General features: G+C 45.6%; 1 protein-coding gene across 1 annotated transcript in view; it reads left to right on the forward strand.

Annotated features, from left to right (window-relative positions):
* Positions 1–17,890: 17,890 nt before the first annotated feature.
* Positions 17,891–25,121, forward strand: part of TUB (TUB bipartite transcription factor) — an 80,989-nt gene continuing 73,758 nt past the window's right edge. The window contains exon 1 of the mRNA XM_057507316.1: positions 17,891–18,193. Within this exon, the coding sequence (XP_057363299.1) occupies positions 18,027–18,193 (167 nt within the window). The 5' untranslated portion in view covers positions 17,891–18,026. The remainder of the gene's footprint in view (positions 18,194–25,121) is intronic.

The following is a 25,121-nucleotide window of genomic DNA, read 5'->3' on the forward strand; positions in this document are numbered from 1 at the left end:
GAGCAAAGGTGAGAGGCCAAACTAAGTGGCAGTGGGGATGGTGATGGACTCAGACCCGAGCATGTAAGGGGGACTCAGACCCGAGCATGTAAGGCAGACTCAGGGAAGGGCCTGGAGACCGTCTGATACTCGGATGGTGAGAGATTAGAAGAGTCTAGGATGTTGCCTGCTTTCTGATAAAGGTGATTGTAAGGATGGTGGTACACAGAAACCCTGGCTACTCCAGAGTGGTAGGAGCTTGGAGAATGCAGAGAATATGCCCAGAGTTAAGGCTAGAGGGCTAGGTTAGGACTTGTTGAAAAATAACATGCCAAAATGAAGTCATTTGCCCTCAACAGCCAACTGAGACGTCATTACACCATATCCCAGGAATGTGACCTTTTAACAGTCAATTTCTGGATCAGCACTAGTAAAGCAAACTGTGTGATAAAAACCCGTTCCCCCACAAAAACAGAATGTCCTGGCCTGAACCAATCTTTCCTTTTGCTAATAATTTCTTGCCCTATCCTTCCTATAAAAACCTTTCACTTTGAGCAACTCTGAGTATTGCTACTTGCTAAATGGGATGCTGCCCCATTCAAGACTGGCTTAATGAAGCCAGTTAGATCTTCAGATTTCCTCAGTTGAATTTTCTTTAACAGACCAAATGAGGTGATAAATGCAACCAAATGATTGTGACAAACTGGAGAGGCCCAGGTCAGGCTGCCCCAAGATGTGTCACCATGCCTAATGATGACTTTAAATTAAAGTGACTAGATAAACAGTGCAGGAAGGATACAGTGATCCTCTGCCCCCAAACTGGGAAATAAACCTCCCATGTGAAAGGTGCCCGCCCTGTCCCTGGAGGGTAGAAGGTGCCCCTTCCACCAGAGGGAATTCAGAGCCCAGAAGGTTGCACAAACAAATTATTGACTTTTCTACAAATTACTACCCCAAACCAAATGCACTTCAGCATTCTTTGTTAATTGACACTTCCAAATATAAGTTTTCTTTGTCCTCTCAATTCCTCACAGATTTACGTCTTTCTGTCTAAAATGTATAAAAACTGCCTGTCTTGGTTATTTTTTTGTTGGGGGCGGGGTGGGAGTCTTGGTTTCATTATTGGGTCTCAATATGTAATAAACTTTAGTTTTTTTCCTCCTGTTAATCTGTCTCATGTCAATTTGATTCTTAGACCAGCTAGAAGAACCTTGAAGGGTAAAAGATACTTCTTCTCCCCAACAGCTGGCTTAGTTGGCAGGATAAACTTCTACTGGGTGTTTGCTCTGATAATTCTACAGCTTTGATTCCTGGATCATCTGCCAGCCAGCAGAAGGTAAGATTTCTTACCATGTCAGCCTCCCTGAATCCAATGGAGTGGGAATGGTGAGAATCTTTGTTTCTCTCTCTAAATTTGGGTTGCAGGAGAAAATACTGGTGGGACTAGTTGGCTTTGCAACTCTTGGTAAATTTGGTTTCTGATAAAGGTGACTCAGATCCATTTACTTCCAAAAATGGTCATTGTTTTCTCTGTCTGTGTCTTTTGGGTCAGTCGCCATAAAAAGGCATTACGACAGGGAGAGAGATCGGCCCTATAAGCCTGCTGTTGAGCCGGCCTCACAGACCAGTGAGTTAATGGTTCTGATCAGAGCAGCATCTGTTTAAACAAACTTTGCAGTGGGTCGCCTGTGTATGAACTGAATGAGGTTTTCCCTTTCATTTTGTTTCCTGTCCTAAGAGCTTTGCTTTGTGACCCATGCATATATCCTCTGTGGTCCCTACTTTCCGAGGGTGCACTTAACAGGGTGCACCTTGGTGGCCCCTCCAGTAGACCGGGTTCTCAGACACACAGTTCCAGGCAACGCTCACTGTGCCAGCCAGACCAGCTCTCAGGGGGGTTTGTCATTACAGGCCCCAGCCCATAGGGGCCTTTGTCATCTCAGCACTCATTGCCTGGGCTGAGAAGGAGAATTTTCCTCTACCCTTCAAGGTTCTAGCTGGTCTAAGAATCAAACTGACATGAGACAGATTAATGGGAGAAACAAAGTAATTTGAGAAGTTCCATTTGTAAGGAATTCTAAACAGCAGTTGGGCTGTGGTAGTAAATTAGTGAAAAAGTAGTAAGATTTGTTTATGCAACCTTCTGGTCTCTGAATTCCCACTCTCTGGCCACAAAGATGTCTTTCTACCTGCAGGTACAGGGAGGGTACCTTTCACATGGGAGATGTATTTCCTAGTTAGGTGGGGGAGGGGAGATAAAGGAAGGTCAGAGTATCCCTCTTGCATCAGCTGTTTCTCCAGTTGCTTTGATCCAGAGTAATCAGTATGCCAAAATGGCACATTTGGGGGTAACCTGCCCTTGGCCCCTACAGTGCCCATGTAAGGAGGCCTCCATCATAACACCCAAAGGCCAGAGTTTGGAGAGCTTCTGGGTTGGAGCACAAGAATGTAACCAGGAGCAAGGGGCATGCCAGGAAGGCAGCACCCCCGACCCCGCAGGAACAGGGGCTCCCTTGCCGCAGGCCCCCTAACCGCACCCTTTATCTGGCTGTTTGTTTGTATCCTTTAGTGTCCTTTGTGATGAATCAGTAATGGCCAGTGAATTGTTTTCCTTAGTTCCATGAGACACTCTAGCAAACTAATCAAAACTCATCCAATGAGGGGCATGTCTGGGAGCCTCCAATTTATAGCTGCTCGATAGGAAGCATAGATGACGATCTGGACTTGCAACTTGCATATGAAGGTTGGGGGTTGGGAGTCCTGTGGGACTGAACCCTTGACCTTGGGATCTGATGCGGACTCAAGTAGATAGTGTCAGAATTGAGTTAAATTGTAGGCCACTCGGTTGGGGTCCGAGAATTGCTTAGTGTCAGGAAATTACTTGCACATGTGGTCACAGAGGTGTTGAATAGGAGTAGTAAGGGTGGAGATGAGGAAAACAGGATTTTCCCGTTCACCGTCTTCACTCCATTCTCCTGCCAGCGGTCACACTGCTCTTGTAAATCTGACCAGGGCATACCTCAGATGAAATCTCTTCATAGGTGTTGCGTTGCCTAGAATAAAATCCACGCTTCTTACCACCATTGGCGAGGCTCATCATGACCTTGTCTGACTCTCCATTTCCATCCCTTTCACTCCCTGCCTGGGCTCCCTTTGCACTTGCTCTGCTCTCTGTCTAAAATGAATGCCCCTGTTTCTGGCCTAATACTATTTACCCTTCAGGTCTTAATCTAGCTGCTGCCTCCTCTTGGAGGGTGTTCCTATTCCATGATCCCATGACATTCTCCTATCTTAGCATTTGTCATACCATTTTGGACCTTTCTACTTACCCTACTAAAAAACAAAATTTAACTGAATATATTTTAAAGAGCCTGTTGGCTTTATTCAGTGATTAATAAATCAGGTAGCATCCTATCTAGCAGGTAGAAAGGAGCTCCAAGGAGCCATACAAAATGAAAGACTTAAGGCAGACCGAAGTGGAAACAAGGAAGTTACACTAGTAAAAAGTGGATTCGTATGGCAAGGTCACTTTTGGGGAAGGCAGGGGTTTATGGGGCAGATTACGTCCCTGGTGCTGACCAGGTGATTCCTGATTGGGTTTAAGATTATATTTCTAGAAGAGGCCCAAACTGTAATTAAGTCTCCATTGGGTGATATGGGCCTTAGCATAAGCAAGTCCATTTTGGAGCTGTTATCTTGTGTTTAACACCCTCTGTTAGAGCACAATTGGATGGCAAAGATTGTCTATACTGTTGAGTGTTACATCCCCAGATCATGGACACAGAATAGGTTCTCAATAAATGTTTGCTGCATGTATAAATGAATGGATGGCTTGTAAGATAATTGCCATGAGGCACTCTGGGTATAAGTTAATTGAGAGGCATCAGGATCATTTGGAGAGGGGCTAGCAGGAGGGAGCCCACCAGCCATTAGGTTATTTCTTTTACTCATTCTACAAATTTTTAATGATGCTTTGTATGCACCAGACATCTTGTTGGGCACTGGACATTTAGAGGTAAACCACATTCTCTGCCCTCTATGGGTTTCAATCTTATGTGGGAGACCTACAAAAATAAACAATTCTGACAAAAAAGAATAATTGCTATAAAAATATTAGTAACAAGTCCTAGAAAGACATTGTAGCGGACATGCTTAAATCTGCCTGAGGGTCAGAGGAGGGAATTCAGTCTTGAAAGATGTTGGGAGTTGAGTAGACACAAAAGAGGAGGAAGAGTTTTGAAGAATGAGGAATGAAGAGCAAAATACTATTAATTTTACAAATGACCCATATCTAGTTGTGTTTCCAAGGATACAACAGCCTAGAAGTAAAAATAGGGTTGTAATAACAGCTACAACACAGTATTTCTGTCACCCTGCTTCTGCTTTGTCCGTGGGAATGCCTGCTTCCTCAGATCCTCCCAGAAGTTGTCTGGGGTGTCTCACACGTCCTTTAAACCTGGAATCAGTTTTATATTTTGAAATTTTAACTAAATTTAATAAAATAAAAATTTTAACTTTGCATTATAAAATAACTATTTTCCATGTCATTAAATCTTCAAAAACCTTATTTTGAATAGTTGCATAAATTTCTATTATGTGGACAAACTAATTTATTTAAACAATTTTGTAGTGTTAGACATGTGGGTTGTTTCCAATTTTGTGCTAATAGGTCATTCCATGGTGAACAACTGTGTCTGTCAGACACGAATAGCTAAGTTTCTATTTCTTTGGATAATTTCTGTACCCTACTCTGTGTCACACCTTGTCACCTGGGAAACCCACATAGTGCCATTCAATCTCTGAGTGTACAGGAGACCATTATGAAGGCCTCTCCAGCTTCTGCATGCCTCCTGTCCACTAGAGGGATGGAGTGGGAAGCTGAGAGGAGACCAAAGACAGTATGACCCCACCTCTGCCTTCCATGGGTCCGTAAATGCCACAAACCTGTCCTCCATCAGCCCAAACCAAACTCCTCTTAACTCAAGAAAAGTAGCTTTGGAGAGCAAGGGGGATTCTCGGGACATGGAAACTTGAATTCAATTCCCTTAATCCAGCCTATCTTCTCTATGGAGCCTGTGGGCTGCTCGGATGCAAGAGAGGCCTCCTGGAGCTCTGCTGGGGTCCTGGAGAGAGAATTACTTAGGGCTTTGTTCCTGGCGGGCCAAGGGAGATGGGAGATCCGTACAGAGAAGTCTCTAGGAAGGACCAGAAAGCTCTGGACCCTGTGGATAATGTGGCCCACAGCCATTGGTGGACCCTTGGGGAACCAAGTGCGGGGTCTTACTAGATACTTACTCTGGCTGAGGAAGATTGAACAGGTAAACTGAGTTTTCCCCTACCGGGTCAGCAAATGTGAGACAAGGACATCAGCCCAGGATGGGCATCTCTCTTGCTTCTGCCTGGCCCATCCTAGGCAGAGAAACCATGTCACTTTCCAGTACCCGCAGAACTACCAGCAACAGCCGGACTCAACCCCAGCAGGCTCACTCAGTCCTCCTTAAAGAATCAAGGAATCCATTTTTACTGAAGTTTACTTGGCACAGCCTGTAACTATGATGCTAGGTCCTGAGCATATCTGATGATGAAATTAGCATTTCTCCCACATACTAGCCATGATCAACATTTCCAGGAATATTCAAAGAGGGCCCAATTGCTGGGACTGAGTTGCTTCTCATTATAATGTCTAGGAAGCTGTGCACACTCATGTAATTAATGTCCTTACAGGGCTAACAAAATTTCTTTTGTTTCTCTTCTCCCAGTGAGGTCTCCCAGAAGACAAAACAGTTTCATTTGATGATGTTTTAGGCTGTGACTAGTTCTGTTTGTCCCATGATGGAATGTGTCTGATCTGTCCTTTTCTGACTATCTTCAGCCTGATTGAGGTTGCCAGCCCTATGCCTATGTCTCTGCCCCATGATGATGGTCATCAGTTTTTTTAATGGTCTCTCTGTACCACGCAATGCTGGTCCTTCTGTCCGTGATAACCCACCACTAAATTCCCTAAGGAGCTCTGCACTAAGCCTGAGGCTTTCTGAGCCATGGCCACTAGAGGGCACCCTTGCACCTCTTACAGGTGATGAATCAGTAATGGCCAGTGATCTGTTTTCCTTTGTTTCGTGAGACACTCTAGCAAACTAATCAAAACTCATCCAATGAGGAGGGTGTCTGGGAGCCTCCAATTTATAGCTGCTCGGTAGGAAGCATAGGGCATTTGGTAGGAAGCATAGGTTTCCAGTTCCCATTCCTTGTTTTCTGAGCACTTCTTCAAGGTCCCCCTACACAAGAAGCATGTTCTGCTTTGGAGAGGTTCGTTTGGTACAAAATGAGTGACCAGAGCTTCTGGAGATGTTTCTTTTGGGTACCTTTGAGCCACAGATGATGACATCAAAGTATCTCTATCCCCACCCCAAAATCATTAAGTAACATATACTCATTTCCAAAATGTGGTTTGAGAACAGTTTTAAGTAAATTTCCTAGGGCTGACTCCCTATTCAGTCAGGTTGTAATCTACAAGCCCCTTTATGTAAAAACCCTAGAGCTGCCACTTCCCAGGAGAAACCCTGGCCTGGACCTTGATGACCAAAATGAGGTTTCTGGGGTTTTCCTTCCAGGGAAGGAGGGGCACCAAAGCTAGTGTATAGTCCTGGGGCCCTTATAAAAAAACAGGCCTCTCTACATGGTACCAGAGTTTCTGGAGGTGAGTGAAGGACCCTCACTAAACTCTGAAAATTAGAAGGAGATGGTACAAGGTAGGATCATATCTAAACTTCCCTTTGTAAGACTGCCCAGCTGATTGGGGGAACAAGAGATGGGTTTAAAGTAAGTGTTGAGAATGGAAACTCCAAATTTAGACCCCAAAATTCAGCTAATGTGGGAACATACTTAGTTTGGATCCCTGAAAACAACATAGAAAAGCATACAGGGACTTGGGGGAAAGGAGTTTATGTGTAAGACAATCTGTATTAGATTCCTAGTTGTCATAAAAGGTGCCACAAACTTGGTGTCTTATAATAAGAGAAATATATTCCCTCACAGTTCTGGAGGCTAGAAATCTGAAATTAAGGTGTTCACAGAACCCTAGGTGGAAAATTTACTGTGTTAACGTCAGGGGAAAATATCGTTCTGAGAATCAGGACCTCTATTCCAACAAAGTCAGTCACAGAAATGGGAAGCACGGTTTCTCCAATGCCCTCTGAAGCCTCTAGAGGAGGACCCTTCTTCACCATTTCCAGCTTCCGGTAGCCCCAGGTATTCCTTGGCCCGTAGCGCCAGCATTTCAATCTCTGCCTTTGTCCTTGTGTGTCTGTCTAACTCTCTCTCTTCTTATAACACCACCAATCATGTTGGACTAGGGCCTAGCCTAATGACCTAAATGTCATTACATCTGCAAAGACCTTATTTCCATATAAGATGGATATCCATCTTATATCCATCCTCACAGATGGGCCTTATGTCCATATTCACAGGTACCAGGGCTTAGGACTCCACCATATATTTTGGAGGGGACAGTCAACCCATAATATTATCCAAGAAGCAGAAATGAGACAAAGAAGGGAGGAAAACGAATCTAAACTAAGGTACTAAGCTGGTTGTGTACATTCCACTGAGAACCTCTAAGGAGCTATATAAAAGACCCTTCAGAATTCTCCCATTGAAAGACTTCAAGACTGGGACATATAACCAGGTCTCCCATTGGCTGAAGAATTTCTTAGGAAGTTAACGTCCTCATAGCTGTAGGCTGCATCTACAGGTGGGGTGAGCATCCTTCCTAGCTAATTAGGAGCATTTGAGATTGGGCTGAGCAGTGAGTATGGAGCTATCCACTACCACGGTGCTGAAGTTGGGGCCGTGTGCTCTGGCACAGGGCACCAGTGTGTCTGCAAAGGTGCACCCCTTGCATTGCTCAGATCTCCTCATACTCCACAGTAACTAAGTCCACTCTGCCATTGACTCTTTAAGCAGTGGTTAGCTGCAAGCACAACCCCCCACCTTTTTTTTTTAAGAAAGGGCTTTCAACAGAAGCTTTTGTGGAATAAACTAGTTTCCCTGCTGCAGCTGCTCCTAAGCCACAATTAATATTCATCATCTCCTTCCCCACAACCCAGACATCAAAGCTGAACTGGACTGCTTGTCCTGGGAGTCTGAGTCCTTGGCTGCTTTGCCATTTTCAGGCTTTGTTGGCTATGATTGCCTAGTTGCTGTCATCATCAGGCCTGAAAATACCAAAAATCTCTCTGGCACCCAAGTTTCAGATGAATCCTCCCTGATCCCATTGTGCAACAGCAGCCTTAGCTCTTGAATAGTCAGGGATATTTGCTCCCTCCAATACAATCACTTTTTCCCTAATGGTCCACTGGCATGGGGGGCCCAAGGTGGAAATCTTCCTGTTAACCAGTGGAAGATGTCCCCCTGAGAATCAGGACCTCTAATCCAACAAAGCCGGTTACAGAAATGGGAGACAGTTTCTACAGGCCCCTTGCCAGAGTGATGATGAAAGGGCCGATCCTGTTTTCACCCCTCGGTTACATGGTTCTGTATCTAACTACTGGGGACACAGCACTATATGTCAGCTGACAATTTAATGCATACATGACATCCTGGAGAACAGTGACCTAATCCACAGGCTGTCATCCCAAAGCTGGCTCCTTAGTTGAGCCTTTAAAAGGCCACTTCCACTTTCTACCCTTTGCTTCCAGGTAATGAAGTATATATAGTAAAACTCCTTGTTTACAAAACCACTGTCACACATCCTTTACCGTGCACTATACCCTCCAGCTGAGACTTCACTGTACTGGATCCCAAGTTGATAGTTAAGATATTCTGTAAGCCACTGGAGAAGCACTACAGTTATGGGAGGTAAATCCATATTCAGAAAAGGTGTCAGTTCCAGGAAAGACACATTGCCGCCCTCCCCAGGGTGGAAGGAGTCTAATGTAATGGACTTCACTATGAAGCACAGGAACAGTTCCTCAAGAAGGGACACCACCAGCCTCTGTGAGTGCAGGCTGAGCTTCCAGCAGCACTAGGTAAACCAGCCTCAGTGAGGCAGAGCCCCTGTGTTTAGGCCTTGTCTGCTACACTCCTGCTTTGATCATGTGCCCAAGCACTTGGTTGAGAATAGAAACCAACTGATATCCACCAGAGGAGTCATTCTGTGTACCTGGTCATTGAATGCCTCATCTGCAAAGGTGCTTCCTGATGAGCAGTGACATGAGGCTTAAGGGTTTGCACAATCTGACGCCTCTCCTATCAGTCCATCCACATGCCTTTTCCCCGGGCTTCCTACTCCATATTCCAGTCTTGCTTCATTCAGGCCTCTGGCCAATTGAGTTATTGTCCACTGCCCAGAAATCCATGTATATTCTTAGAGGCCATTCCTCCCTCCATGTGAGTCGAGGGCCATGTGCACTACCATCCAGGAGGATTTCCCTCACCACTCACCTTTACGACTTGTCCTGAGGTGGTAAGGAGTACGGCAGCAATTCATTTTTGATTCATACCATTTTATCAACCCAATCCATCTATACGCCATGTTCAGATTTTCTCCTCCTGTACCCCCACGTTGAATGTGAGCTGAAGGAGCAGGTGGCTACAGCAGGGGTATATGACATGGAGTCTGAATCACATTTTCATGCCACTTGTGCCCTCTGCACTTGTCTGTACCCAATCCCAAATGTACCATTGTCATCATACAATGAATTGCCATGTACTGGTGAAGCGCTGAACATAAATCACCCAGTTTATGACTGGGCCACCTTATGCCTAGATTACCATGTGCATTTCTAATCATGTAGTGTCTTGATGTCCCACCATCAGATGCTCACAGGCTCCATCTGGGCCCTGAAGCACACCATGAGCTGCTGCTTCAAGCATGAGTAGTTCTGTGCTGCAGAAGGCATGGCTGAGCTCTCAAACCTAAAAGAGCTCTCTGCGCATGGTGTTCTCATCTAACCTGGAGAACTCGGGCTCTGACAGACTGTCAGGTCATGGAACCCGAAGCCAGGACAGCTGGCAGTTTGAACCTGCTGGAGACGCCTTTCTTAAGTCCACATTCAGAACTGAAGTAAATAGTGGGTTCTCTGGTCTCATGTAATATATCTGTTCCAACATACCTACCTCTCTGAGCCTTCTGATGCTCAGTAAACTGCCAAGGTAGTTCCTTTCTTAGGTTAGGCTCCCAAAAGCAGATTATGAGGTGCATACTCGTGTGTAAGTGATGTATTCAGAAAGTGTTCCAATGGTATGATATGGTAAATAGTTAACACCTGGCTCTTTGGAAAGAAAATAAAGCCTTGATTTATAGTATTTGCCATGTATTTCCATGAATACTCCATAGTGAACACTCCCACTATGGCCAGTTGGAAGCTATATTATGACATTTCTGAATGCCAACATGCAGTTCTTGGTACTAGCCAACTCCAGCTCACCACTGAGAGGCCGCTGCCAGAATGAAGGAAGGGGTGGGTGTAGGAGGACAAGAAAAAGAAGGAATTAAAGCAGGAGTGTGATCTCAGACAAAGCCCCACAGAAGGTCAAGTCACTTGGTCGTACCAGGAGACTAGAGTGCACACTGCACCTCCGTATTGTACGTGCCTAAGGCAAGGATGCTGCACTTTGATACAGTGCACCTGTCAGGTGCCATGCAGGGCTGTCAGGGTGAAAGTAAATTCCTCGGTACCTACTGCTGTTTGTGTGTGTGAGCAAAGTGGCTCCATCAGTATGAAGGTAGTCCTCTGAAGAAGAGGGGCAGGTGTTGGGTTTTAGAAGCATAAGTGCACCAAAGCTGTTGGTGAAAGTGGACGGTGGGCAGGACACACATAGGAACAGTAAATAGGGATCCAGGAGGATCTGAGTGAAGCCCCAGTGTTGTCTACAACACCAGCTCACTTACTGCAGGCCATCACCATCTCGAAGCTTCAGGAGCAAGAGCAGCGAATGTGTTAGATAAGCTCCAGGTACCTTTGCCTGAGCCTTCAATCCTGAATCACAAGGGAGTGCTCCCAGGTCAGTAAGCAACCCCGTCTACCCTTATTTTCCACACTCTCCACCCCACTCCCAGCCAGGCATCCTCAAGCTGCACTGCCACATTCATTGCCCCTGTTCCTACTAATATATATCACACACGGTTCAATAGAGAGGCAGGATCCTCTCTCCAAAGAGGGCAGAGTCCTTTCTATCTTTGGGTGATTTCCTGTCTAGCTGAGTTACACTCCCTTTTTGATATCATGTAACTTAAATACTGAGATGAAAGTTTAATTACAATTTATTTATCTTCTATTAAATGGTAAGAGAATGGGAGAGAAGGGAAAATGTTGCTTAACATATACACAAATATTCATATAGAGGGATGAAGATCCCTTTCTACTAGCAAAGGGGGCTTACCATAATTTAGGGATTCAAAGCCCCTAACTTCATCAAAATCTGCTTATGTGCCTGTCTTGCCAATGAGTTTCAGCCCCGGGCAAATTCACTATGGATTTAGTGTGACCAAAGAAAATGATAGCAAAACGTTCTTGGGGTAAAAGGGTTATACCCAACTTTATTTCCAGGTGCAGGTCAGTCACTAAAATCCTGTTCACTCAGAGCGAGTCAGCAGGCAGCAAGCCCTTCTCTGCCTCTGGGCCCCTCTGTCTGCACAGCCATCCTCCAGGCCTCTGTCCTCTGTGCTGCCACCACTCCAGCCTCTGCTCTGCTCTGCTCTCCTGCAGCCTTGCAGCCCTGCCACCGTGTCATGCCCAGAGCACTGGGCGGAGCTCTCTTTATAGAGTCAACAGCCATGTATTGCCCACAGGTGTGCAGTGAGCTAGTCAACCAGGTCCAGGTGAGAATCCTGGCCACAGGAACTCTCATTTTATCCAGTGTCTTCATCCAATTTTCAGGGTCCCACTCTCCCCAATCCCTATAATGAGATTCTTTAAGGTTGAGAATGTAATTTGCATTATAATTCAATCACCTAGAGGATTAGTTTTTAGATTTGGGTTTGGTTTTCAGAAATCTTGTCCCTGCAGCTAACAGTTTATTTCACGGCAACTCTAGGAGCTTTTCTGTCCTTTACCAGAGAGAAGACCTTAAGCTGGGAATTTAAAGCCCTGAGCTTACCATTTACCCCCAGGTTCTCCCCGCCCATGCATAGAAGCAAATAATCAACCCATTTATACTCTTTATTTTCACCACAGTGTTCCAGGACAGCAACTGCTTGGTCATCTAAAGCCTGGCCTTCTTTAGACATTTGATCACAAATGCCTGTAAATGGTTATTTAAGTAACTATTCTGATCCTGCCTGTCATATTCTACCAGTGTCCCTTTTACCATTGAAAAAGGGCTGTTAATGCTTTTAAATCAGATCCCGTTCTGTGTAACCCAGAACCAATTCAGAGAGCCCATCCTTAAGTTCTGCCCCTCTGGAACCACTTCCCATACCATTTTGATTCAGTCAGGAGTCAGCCAGAGATTTAGAACCACTGTGCATGATATATAGAGTAATGCATTTACTATATGAGTTAGAGCTTATGAAATTGTGGGAGCTTGTGGAGCAGTGTTGAAGAAGCTGAAGATGTTTGGTGGGAGCTGTAGATGCTGCCCCATGCCATCAAAGCAAATCAGCAACAGGATGTATGAGCTGCCACAGGGCAGGGCCCCTACACAGACCTGCAGAGCATGCATGTTCATGGGCTTGCACATGTGCATATGCTCGTGTGCATGTGCACTTCGGGTCCCTTACTCGTGCTGGGCTCTGTGCCTGCAATAGTTTCTCCATCCCCAATTTTACCTAATCAATTTGTGTTAACCATCCAGATTGCAGCTCAAATGTTAATTCCTCATAAGCCTTTTTGCATCATGTCAGACTAGACCAATTAGCTAAATCCCACCATCCTGAACTTAACATTTTCATAGCATACAATATTTTCTTATAGTTTTTTAACACAGTTTATAATTATGTATGAATACAAATTCCAGAGTAATAAGAGTTTTAGTTCCAAATAGTTCCCTCTTACAAACAGCTCTTTAGTACTCATTTCTACTGATGACAAAAAGTTAATCTTGCCAATTCAAGGTAAACCCAGGCTCTTACTTCATGAAGAGTCAACTCAGGATTCTCCTTCTGCACAGAAGAGTTAACATAATGGCTCAAGACTGCTATATTAGAAAGGCCTGCTTGTATGGTTTACACCTGGCTAGCATGTGGGCATTTGAATTTCAGGATGTTTCCATCACTTCCTGATGAGAATGGATCACTGTGCCTAATATATTTGTACAAACAAATGGTTTATATTTTCCTTTGGGGACAAAATTTTGGTACATGCTAGGCAAAGGATATCCATGTGACTGGTCCCCAAATAAAAACCTAGGCATTGAGTTTCTAATGGACTTCCCTGATAGCATTTCACACATGCTGTCACAACTTGTTGCTGGGGAAGTGGGCTTGTCCTGTGTAACCCCACTGGGACATGATTCTTGGAAGTTTATACCAGGTTTCTTCCAGACTTCACCCCTTGCAACTTTTTTCTTTGCTGATTTTGCTTTGTTTCTTGGCAAGAAAGGGTTAACTCAGCAGACCTAGGTTGCTCAAACTCTACACATTCCAAAGAAAGGTTTGTCTTCAGGACTGGTCCTCAGCCAACTCTTGGGAGAGAAGCTGTGGGCCCTAGGAATATTCTGCCTGATAAAACTATTTCTATATGCCTGAGGCCTTGGGCCATACTGTACCAGTTTGACCAGATAAATTTATTCTAACAAAATGATTTATGGTAAACTCTTTCTGCTCTGGAGAGGCAGGGAAGTTGTTGTGGTAGCTGAGGTCAGTCATACAGGCATTAAATGTTGACATGACTTACCCTCCATTAAAAAATCTTGGACACCACAGCTTAGGTGAGACTTCCTGGTGGTGACACTTCATATGTGTTATCACGCGTTGTTGGGAGCATCAGTGAGTCCTTATGTGACTCCGTTAGGAGTCACCTGAAAGCCTATACATGGCTTCTCTTGCCTTTTCCCAAGTATTTTCCCTTTGCCAGTCTTTGATCTGTGCCCTTTCACTGTAGTAATAAACCATCTGAGTAGTATAAGTAATAAATCTATATGGGAGTATAAGAGCTTTTTCTGAATATATTGTGAGTCCTAGTGATGATCAAGCCTGAGCGTGGTCTTGGGGACACCAAAACAGTAACCTTTCACTGTAATAAATTGCAACCATGAGTAACAGCTATATGCTGAGCCTGTGAGTTCTCTTAGTAAATCATCAAACCTGGCAGTGGTCTTGGGGACCCCTAATGCTCCCTGTCCCTTCCTTTCCCAAACTCCTGAGAGAGAGACAGAGGTTTCTGTTTGTATTGTCACCTGGGGAAAGGAATGTATCTGATCCATGATCATCTCCATAAGAACTAACTTGTCCCATCTGGCCCTTGTCACACCTGTCACCTTTACTCATTTTTGCCATTCCAACGTGACTCTGATCACCTGGCCCATGTACTGTGCATCCTCCTCAGCCAAACATTTAAGCCCATTTGGGTCTACCAACCCCCTTAGGAGGTGCAGGGCTTCCCATGGCATTTTCTGGTACCAGGCTAAGAAAATGAAACTCTATGAGGACCCTACCTTTAGGACCATTAGTCTTGAATCAGCCATTGTTGATTTTACCAGCTCTGGCAGGGCTGGAGCAGGGCTCCCATTTCCTACATGCTAGTATTTCCACAAACTTCACTGGGGTTTCTGCTGTCCCAGCTCCCCACCTTATTCTGCCATGGATTATTACATCATTGTAAATATTTGTGGCTCAGAAAGCATGTAATGTTCTTTCTAATGTTATCTAGTTAATTGTCTTAATATTTGAAATTAGTGACCCATTTATTTTCAAATTTAACTTCTTGAGAATTCATAACAATTGATAAATTAGTTTAAAAGTCTCAAAATTACCATTATCACAGCGTATAGTCATGCATATAAATACATATGGTAGAATTTCAATCTGTAAAGCATATGAGGTGATTTTTCCTCCAAGTTCTACCTAGGAGGTTTGCCTGTAATTGAAATTAAATGTTGAAATATTAATAATAAATCTGAATGAACAACAGGGCTTATTCATACCGTGGATGTTGTGCACAAGTGAGAGATGATGGGCACCCACACACATCATTATTGAGCATTCACAAGTTCAGGATGCCAGAAGTGGAATTCAGTTACCTGGCCTCCAAACTGCAGTAAATAGTCTCCATATCTACTCTCTAGAGTGAGAAGAAAAATGAAAATACAAAAACAAAACTACTAAAAATCATATAGGAAGTATTGTTCCTAAACCCTTTTAAAAATACTAGAACCTTTCTTTACTTCCTGATGCTCAGCAGAACTTTTCACTGCATAAACAGTCTGGTTCTTGCAACTGCTCTTCAAATCACCATGAGTTCATAGAGCATTTTGCTGTTGGTGTGGTGGTGGTGGTTTATGTTTGGAGTTCACTGGTTGAACACTGACATGTCTCCTGTCTGCACAGGCAGCTGCCCGCCCTGCTGTGCTCTCCCTCAGGCTCCCCACTCACTGAGGGCCGCAGCCGTCACTGTGGGACTGCTCACCTGGAGGGACGCAGGCCTGTTCCTGCCTTACACAGCAGAGTTAAGGATGTTAGGGAAAGTTTCCTGTCAGTTATTAGACTTCTTAGCTCTGTCTCCACCCCTTTCCTCACTTAGAGAAAGCTCTGCAGACTCAGAGTAGAGGGAGTGTTCTTGTGAAGACCTGCCACTGTGTGTGTTTGCAACGGAGAGGGAGCGGGGCGGAGGTGAATGGTGAGATATCAGTGTGGTTATTCAGTTGGGCCCGTGAGATTGAAGCCACCACACTTGTGAGTGTGGGAGTTGGGGATGGCCCACCGTATTGGCGACGTCATTTAGAGTGCCAGTACCTTGGAGATGAAGCCCATCTTTAACAGGAATGGGCATCTGCACCTCTTGAGCTTGGGCATGCAGTTGTTAGGATGTCTAGGGATGAAATCCTGTAGGAGTCCACCTTCTAGAATCAGAGTATAGACCTCTGCAGATGGACTGATGAATGGTTCAGGGTCCTGGATCCTGCGTTTGTGCATTTCATGTGAGGGCAGTTTATTTCCATTATCTTTCCTCTGAAATTAATGAAGTCCTTGAATATTTAGCCTGTTCTAGCTACACTAAGAAAGCATAGGGATTGTGTCCACCACGACTGGGGTATTAAAGCGGAGCATTGAATCTTAGGGCAAAACATGATGGTGGCAGTGGGAGCAGAAAATAAAGGCAGAAGGTGACCTAGGGGCACACTGCAGAGTTCACTTGGTTGTAGGGAAGGTCAGCCTACAGCCCTGATCAAGCAGTGAAATCAGGTCACACAGTGGCAGCAAGTTGATTCTGGAGTCCCAATCCACCAGTGCTGAGGTCATGAGTGTGCCAAGAGTTTCACCCTCAAGGTGTGGTTCGGAAACAGTGGTTCTGTTTGGGAGTCAGTCCGTGCATGTCAGTTTGTACACCCCAGAAAGGAGTAACGGTGTCTGCTTGCATTTTGCTGAGGACCTGGCTCTTGGCAAATACCATTTAATGTGTATTTGGGCTGCCCTGAGGGCCATGGGAAACCAGTGGTTACACAGATGACTGTATTGCTTAGGGGGGCAAACTCCCAAGCTACAGGGACTAGCAAATTATATAAGGGAGAGAGAAGCTGGCTGGCTGGGGCCCAACGCTGATAGAACACACGCTCCCTGGAAGAGCAGCAGCCAGTTCTCTGTTCCATGCCTGCTATGCTGAAGGCCAGTCCAGGGTTGCCAGATTTTCTTCGTTTTCAAGAGAGGCCAAAGGTTTGTCAAATCTCTCAATTTTTAAGTTGTCAACTTAGTGGGAAAAAAATTGTAGGACAAAGACACATTAGCAGGCTGGTTGCAACAGGGGTGCTGCCAGTTGCAAGCCCTGTAACCCACAGGGTTAACAGGCAAGTCTGGTTTCATAGGAGGTGCCTCCTGATCCTTGGATTAGTGTAGCTCAAGCCCTACTGCCCTGCGTTCCACTTCCAGGACACAGCTGGCCCCTCCACTGGTCCCAGCGTGTTAGTGCAGCTTCCCCACAACAGCTGCATTGAAAAGTCCTTCTTAGGCTTCCCGGACCTGTGCAAGAAGATTATACCTGTAAATCCCTGCAGCCAGCAGCCCTGGGTGGGGGAAGGGAAGGAAGAGAGGGGCGGGGTCGACGGAGAGGCGCCGGCCTCCTACCTCTCGTCCCTGCCCCACCCAGCGGGCCCCTCTCCCCAATATCTTCCCTGGGCTGCGCTCAGAAAGGTATAGACAAGACGCTCTCCGCTGGTTGAGCTAACGGAGCTGGAGTTTCTCCGAAAGATTTTTAAAAGTAATGAAGAGGAAGCACAAAGGAAAATAGAGATTCCTAGAAATGGGAGTGTTTACAGAGCTTGGTCCTCAGAACCCAAGGAGGCCAAAACATGCTAAATAGCGGGACCGTGGGAATCCAGTGGGGGGAAGAGGGAGGGAACAGTGAATTTTCACTTGGGTAAGGAGGCCGCTGAGTCGCAAGTTTTGGGAGAGAGGGAACTCCGTGGTTAAACGATATCCATGCTGGGGGTTAAAGTGGTAGGGAGACAGCGGGAATCTTAGAAATTCAGGGGATGAGTTATTCCCATTCTTAAGAGGAGCAATTGATAGTGGAAGGTTGGAGGGAGTCAAAGGATGAAGACTCCGACTCCGGGAATAAGGGGCCATCTCTGCAGGGGAGGGGCCTGAGTACGGGAAGCACATGTGGGACCCCCACGCGAGCAGGAGAAGGGGCAGCTTCTTAGCAATCCCTGTCCTGGGAAGGTTTGAAAGCAGCGGAGCCCTAGTGACGCCGGAAAAAGAGGGAGCGGTTGCCATAGCGACGGGGAGCACACCTCGGAAATAAATAAATAAGCAGTCACGGCTGCAGCAGCCGCGCCCCCGCGGGACTCGAGCGAGGGGGAGGGGGCCCCACGGGCCCGGGTCCCCGCCGCCCGCGCGTCCCCGCCATTGGCAGAGCCGGGGGGGTCAACCCCCCCCGGTGGAGGGGGGGCAAATGGTACAGTCCTCCGCCCGCGCCCCCGCCGGGCCCGCAGCAAGCGAGCGCCGAGCCCAGCGCAGCCGCTGCAGCCGCGGGGGGAGGCAGGCGCTGAGCCGCGAAGCTGCGATGGAGGGAGTCAGCAGCCACCGGACCCTGTCCTACAGCCGCTGGAGCTACGACAGGTAGGACGGGCGCCCGGAGAATGGGCTCCGCGGGGTGCTCCGGTCGGCCAGGCGTGGGCCCCTCCTCGGCGCGCACTCCTCGGGGAGAAGGGCCGGCAGGCAGGAGGAGCGGGCGACAGCGCCTAGACCCCAGCGTGGGCCCGGACCCTCGGGCACCCGGGACGCCGGCCCGAGAGCCTCGGGTATCCGAAGCCGGAGCCCAGCGAGGGTGTGCTCGCACCTGCGGGGCAGAGCTATCGGAGGAGGGCAACAGGGCACTGGGACAGGGCACTGCCACCCACCTCCTACCCCGGCTGTCCCGCGGCGGCGGCGGCGCTGGAACCGCGCGGAAGAGCGTGAAGGGCTGCGCGGCGGGTGGGTCAGGACGGGGCGCCCCTCGGCTCCAGGCCGCGGCCGCCTGCCACCGCCGCCCGGGTTCGCGCCCCGCGGGTTCCTCGGCAGGCACGACGACCAGCCCCGGGCCGGGTGCCCCCGCTCCCCGCCGGGCCCTGGGAGGCGGAGCGGGACGGCAGCGCGAGGCCTCGGCGGTCGGGGCGCGGGGAGAGGCACGGGCCTCCGCGGTGTTGCCAGGCTCCCTCCCTCCCGCAGGGACGGAGAGAGGCTGCGGGCGTGGGCGGTTTGGAGCCGCGCTCCCCACGCGCTCGTCCCGGAAGAACGAATCATTCTTCCTGTTGAAACGAGAAAAATAAGGACACCAGAATGAGCTGGCCAGAAAGTGGGGTAGATTTATTATGAGATTTTTGTCCTTTCTACCCTCTTTCGGTAGAAAGGTATCCCTCTTTTAAAAATGAAACCCTGATTATAGTAGATAGTAAATTTTGTTGTTGTTTTTAAAGTTTGCAACCCCATGTCGATCTCCAGAATTCTGGAGTTAAATTTCCTGATCCCTGGCCCTAAATGGTGAGCCTGGAAGAGAAACTTCATTAACTGGGCTGCTCTCGCCTCCCTGAAGTGCTGCTTTCTGCCACTCTCCTACCCTTCACTGCTAAAAATCTTCCTGCATCTCTGACAGCCGTTGTCTTTCTTCCGAGTTTGAGAGTAACAGGTGTCCCTCCTGCCCCAGGCTAATTCCCTAAAGGCCCTCTCACCCGCTCATCTCTCAGGGCACCTTCCCCTCCTTCCTGGCTGTCTTTCAGCCTGTAAACCTATTCAGGTTCGTCCTGTCTCCCTCCTCAAGGTGGGTGCAACCGGCCCACCTCTTTCTTTGCTTTTATTGCCTTCTTGGAAAAATAACGTCTGCATCGCTTAATTCTGTTTTCTCCTCACCTTTGGTTGCATCATCCTAGCAATCTGCTTGCTGTCCACCTCACAATTCCAGTGAACTTTCCTTTCTGAAAAGCAGTGCTCTCAATGGAGAGAAACTCTAAAATGATGAGAATGTGGTGCTTAAAGTAAAACCTTCCAGCTTGTGTTCAGATCCCAAATCACACATTCATTCATTTATTCAACAAACATGTATTAAGTACAAACTATGTGCTGGGCCCTGAAGATGAGATAAAAAGGCATTATCCGCCCCCCCCCAGATGAGCTCACAGTCCACATTTCTAGTAGAAATATGTGATAGCATTGCCAAAGGTCTAATACATATATAGGAGGAAAATTTTTAATTGCAGTAATTCTATATAGTAACGAAACTGTTTTTCTTGCAAAAATGGACAAGCAAGCAAAAAAGAAGCAAGACTCTGGAATTAGGCAAACTGGATTCAAATCCGGACTCTACCCACTAACCTTGAACAACTTACCTACCCTCTCTAGGCTTCAGTTTCTTTTATAAAATGGGAAGTATTATGAATATTAAATGAGGTAATAAATATAAAGGACTTAGCATTCTACCTGGGATGTAGTAATAGGTGATACTTATTGCTATTTTATTAATAAATATTGTAAATGTCTCTGGAAACCCTAGTCTTCCACAGAAGCTTAGTTTGAAAGTCACTGTTTCCCTTTTTAGACCCCTAAATACATTTGGTGGGGTTCTGTCCTCCAAACTCTTTTCTTTTCACACTAGCAACCTCAACACCTGGGGACCTAAGTAAAGAAAACAACTTCCCTGGCCTTTGTCCACACTAACTGAATCAGAATCTCCAGGTGTGGGACCCTGGAACCAGTATTTCTGTAAAATTTCCCAGATGATTCAGATACAGCTGGTTTAGCTATCCTCTGGAACCATTAGTCTCTACCACCTACCTCCATTTTCCAGTTAGTACTTAGTCTTAAAAGCATTGGTATTGAGTAATTTTTTTAAAAATTGCATGATCCTCAATAAAACTGTTAAAAATATACTAGCAGCACATGCATGTAGTGCGCGGGGATTAAAAGTGATCCTGCTGCCCCCTTCCCCACCCCCACCCCTAGAAGTAAATTGTTGTTAACAGTTTACACTCTCCAACCCTGTTCAGATCCCACCACATCTCTGAACATGGGAAGCCACTCTCCTTCATGTCCCCATTGAAGCTGTGCAGTGTACAACCCATTAACTTAAGCTGTTTTCCGCTTTGCTTCTGGGGCCATATATGTATCAGTTATCTATTGCTGTATAACAAATCATTCCTAAATTTAATGGCTTAAAATAGTAATTGTTTTGGTTAGCTCAAGATCTTGCAACCAGCAATTTGGGTTAGACACAGCTGGGCAGTTTTTTGTGGTCTGGACCAGACTCCGTTTTTCCTGGCTGCACTTGCTCACTGACCTGCTGCCACAACTGAGAAGGCTACTAGCACATCTGGGGCCTCAGTCCACATGCTCTCACCTTCCAGCAGGCTAGCTCAGGCTTGTTGCTGGCAGAAGGTGTCCCTAGTCAGAGAGCAGAAGCTACCAGTCTTCTTAAGGCCTAGGTTTGGAAAGTGTACAATATCACTCTGCCACATTGTATTGGTCAAAGTGAGTAAAAATGTTAGCCCACATTTAAGAGGCAGAGAATTAAGCTTCTCCTCTTGAAGGGAGTTGCTGCAAAGTATTTATGGCCATTTTGCAACCTACCAGAATATTTGGCCTACATTTCATGAATTGCTGACTCCTCTTGGTCCCCACTGTCCCAATGTGAGTACGTGCCAAAGCTCTCCTCTCTTTTCGTTCTGTTCCATTCTGTTCTCAGCTATACCCTGGCCTCAGTTATCAACTCAGTGCTTTTAACATAGAAATCCAGATCATCAACCCAAATCTTTTTGCTGAGCTCTAACTTTCCATCTCTGAATGCTTGTGGAATCTCCCTCTAGATATTCTGCCAGTGCCCCTAACTCAGCATGTTCAAAGTCAGACCCTTCACTGATAACTCTATTCAGCATCCTTCTAGCCAAATGAACCCCTCAAAACTTTGACGGTGACCTTGAACTCTCCAGGTCTAGTAATTTCATCTGTCTGTTCTCATCAATACTGCTGATTGTTGTGAAGATAAAATGAAACATATGTAAAATAATAGATGCAAAGTAAGTATGGCTGCCAAGGCCCTTGAGGGGATGAGAAACACAACGAGGGGCACTTCGGGCTGCAGGGTTTCTTCTGCAGGGGAAGGAGAACTAAGTCTACCATGGCTGCTGGTACAAGCCCTGGATGTCAAAACTCTTCACTGGTTGCCCCTGGAATCTTGGTCTCAAGCTGCTTGTTCCATGAAGTGAAACCAGGTGTTTTGCCACCAAAACGGTGTCCCATTTAAAAAAACATAACACTTGTGTCATTTTCTCCAAAAGTAAGCTGTTTTGATTTGCCATTTTAAACAACAAACAAATGAAAAAGTAATATCATCAAATCCATGTGTTTTCAACAGTTTGGTGCTTGGCTCACCATCTTGTCTCCACAAAGGTCCAGTCATTATCCCAAAGGTTTCAGTGCCGTGTAAATGACCAAATTGGCACTCTTCACTCACAATTTCTGGACCCTCCCATTCTATAGACTTCTCTTCAGTTACTCACAGGATAAATTCCTAGATGTTGACACCTGGAATGGCTTCATTTCTCGTACAGTGCACATGAATATCTTATTCCCTGGCCTCAGGCACCTCCCGTCTCCGGTGCTCCCACCACACTACAGTCATCCCGCGCTTCGCCTCTGCATTTTCTCCTGGCCTGCCAGCCTTTTCCTGGCCTCTCTTCTTCCTTCCAAGCCTGGACCACTGGGAGATTATTTGAATTGCTTACTACCATCACTTTCTATTTCCTCGCATGTGCTTGCACATCTCCAGCCCTGCCTGGGTCAGTGTTCTAGCCTCCACCCCCTTTCTTATCGTGGCACCGGAACACTATCACAGCAACTGCACAGCCATGCCTGTGACCGCCACTGTCGTGGTGTTCTCTTCAGCTCGACCAGCCAGCCACACCAGCTCTCAGTCTTTTTACTTCTCCCCCAGTAACTTCATTCTCATTCTCCACAACAGCTCTTCCAAAATTCACCATACTCAAGAGCCCTCTTACATGACCCTCACTCCACACCCCATGCTCCAAGCAAATGATATTCCTCCTGATCCTTGGAGAATAATCGGTCGCATTGGGCTTGATCTTCTGTAACTTCCACTCCGCTTCAATCAGTCCCTGCAGGGACTTTTCTGTTGTTTCCAATTTTTTGCTATTATGAACAATTCCAGGATAAACATCCTTGTGTACACAAACATTTTTCCTGATGTCTGGTTATTTGATTAGAAGAAACTCCTTGAAGAGAGGTTGTTAGTTTCAGAATTTTAGTTATTGTTGCTGGATTATCTTCCAGAAGGAGTGGATTGATTTATATACCCATTGTCAGAGCTCTAACTGCTTTGGTTTATCACTGTCTGTGAGTTTGGCTTCTGAGACTTTGAGACTTAATTGCTCAGAACTTGGGTTTTGGAGTCAAAGTGCCCTGACTTGGAAGGCCAGCTCCCTCAATTATTAGTTATGTGACTTTAGACAAGTGCCTTAACCTTCACCTACAGAAGATAATAAGAATACTTCTTGCGTCCTTGGTGGCCCATCCATTCAATATGTATTTACTGAGTGCCTCCTAAATGCCAGGCAATGCTTTCAATGCTGGCATCAGAGCGGTAAACAAAAAAAGAAAGTTCCTGGCCCCATAGTGTTCACTGTCTAGTGGGGGAGCTAGACATAGACTAAATACATATATATAACATGTCAGTGCTGTGACTTGTATAATATGGTAAGTGCGAAGAAGAAAATAAAGCAGCATAAAAAAAGAATAGAATCTGGCTACATGGGGATTGGGTGGTGGTGAACATGCTGAGTTATTCGGTGTGGTCAGGGGAATGCTTTCTGATAAGGTGATATTTCAGCAGAGACCTGAAAAACACAAGGGAGTGAATCCTGTGGCTAATGGAAAGAATGTTCTAGGGAAGGGGGACAACAAGTAGAAAGGTCCTGAGGTAGGAGTGTGCCTGCTGTACTAGAGAACAGCAAGGAGGTCAGTGTGTCCTTGTGCCTCTTTGTAATATTCCTTCCTGCTCCTCCCCACCCACCCCAACCCTCAGGGACCCACTGATTGATGTGTTTGCATGTCCTAGGATTTTATGCTCTTAGAATCATTCAGTATGTTATCTTTCTTTGTCTGGCTTTGTTCATGCAGCACAGTTACTTTGAAGCGCTTCCATATTGCTGCATGAATCAGTAGGTAATGGTTTTGTATGGGTGAGTAGTATTCCATTATATGGAGATATGTTGATAGACATTATGGTGGTTTTCACTTTGTAGCTGTTACAAATAAAACTTCTATGACTGTTCATGTACAAATTTTGTACAGACGTATGTTTGTATTTCTCCCAGGTAAATACCTAGGAATGGCTGGATCATATGATAGGTGTATATTTAACTTAAAAAAGGAAACAGAACAACATTTCCACAGTAGTTGTACTGTTTTGCATTTCCATAAGCAGTATATGGGAGTTCCAGTTCCTCCACATCCTTGTGACAACTTGGTATGGTCTATATTTTTAATTTTAGCCATTCTAATATATATAATGTATGTTATTGTGATTTCCTTAATGACAAATGATATTGAGCATCTGTCACATGCATATTTGCCACCCATATATTTTCTTTGAGAAAGTACCTGTTAAAATATTTTCTCCAGTTTTAAAATTGGATTATTTATTTCCTTATCATTGACTTGGGAGTTCTTTACATATTCTGGATTCACATCCTTTATCAGATATGTGACCTGCAAATACTTTCCCCAAGTCTATAGCTTTCTTTCCATTCTCTTATATATTTGGAAGAGCAGTTTATACTTGTGATGCTGTCGCAGAATTTATCATTTTGTTCTCTTATGGATTGTGCTTCTGGTATATGTCTAAGAAATCATTGCGACCTCAAAGTGACAAAGGTTTTCTCCTAGGAATTTTCTAATTTAGGTTTACCATTTTAGGTCTGCACTCTATTTTGAGTTAACTTTTGCAATATGGTATGAGGTTCATTTACTTAAGAAATGGATGTCTAAATGTTCCAGCACCATTTGTTGAAAGGGCTTTCCTTTTTTTATGTCTTTATCAAAAAATCAAATGTCCTTATATTTATTTCAATACTCTCAATACTGTTCCATTGATCTATTTTTCTTTCTTGATGCCAATACCACACTGTCTTACTTACTATCACTTTATAATAAGTTTTGAAATCAGGTAGTTTTAAACCTTCAACTTTGTTCTTTTTTTTTTTCCAAATCAGAATATCCATGTATTACTCTACATTTCCTTTCCAGTTACTACAATATTTGTGGCCCTGCTCAGCACCAATCACCAACCCAGAATCAGGCTACTTGGCAAATAAATTTAAAAGATTGCTTGGTGAGTGAGGAGCGAGAACAAGATAAAGGGAATGAGTTGTAGAGGTCCTCCACCCAAGCTCTGGAGTGCTACTTTAGCTATTCTGGGTCCCTTTTCACATTAATTTTACAGTGATATTTTCAAGTTCTATGAAAACAAAACAAAATAAAAAGCCTACTGGGATTGTGGTTA

Source organism: Manis pentadactyla, chromosome 9 (assembly GCF_030020395.1).
Source record: "Manis pentadactyla isolate mManPen7 chromosome 9, mManPen7.hap1, whole genome shotgun sequence".
In the NCBI taxonomy this organism is placed as follows: Eukaryota; Metazoa; Chordata; class Mammalia; order Pholidota; family Manidae; genus Manis; species Manis pentadactyla.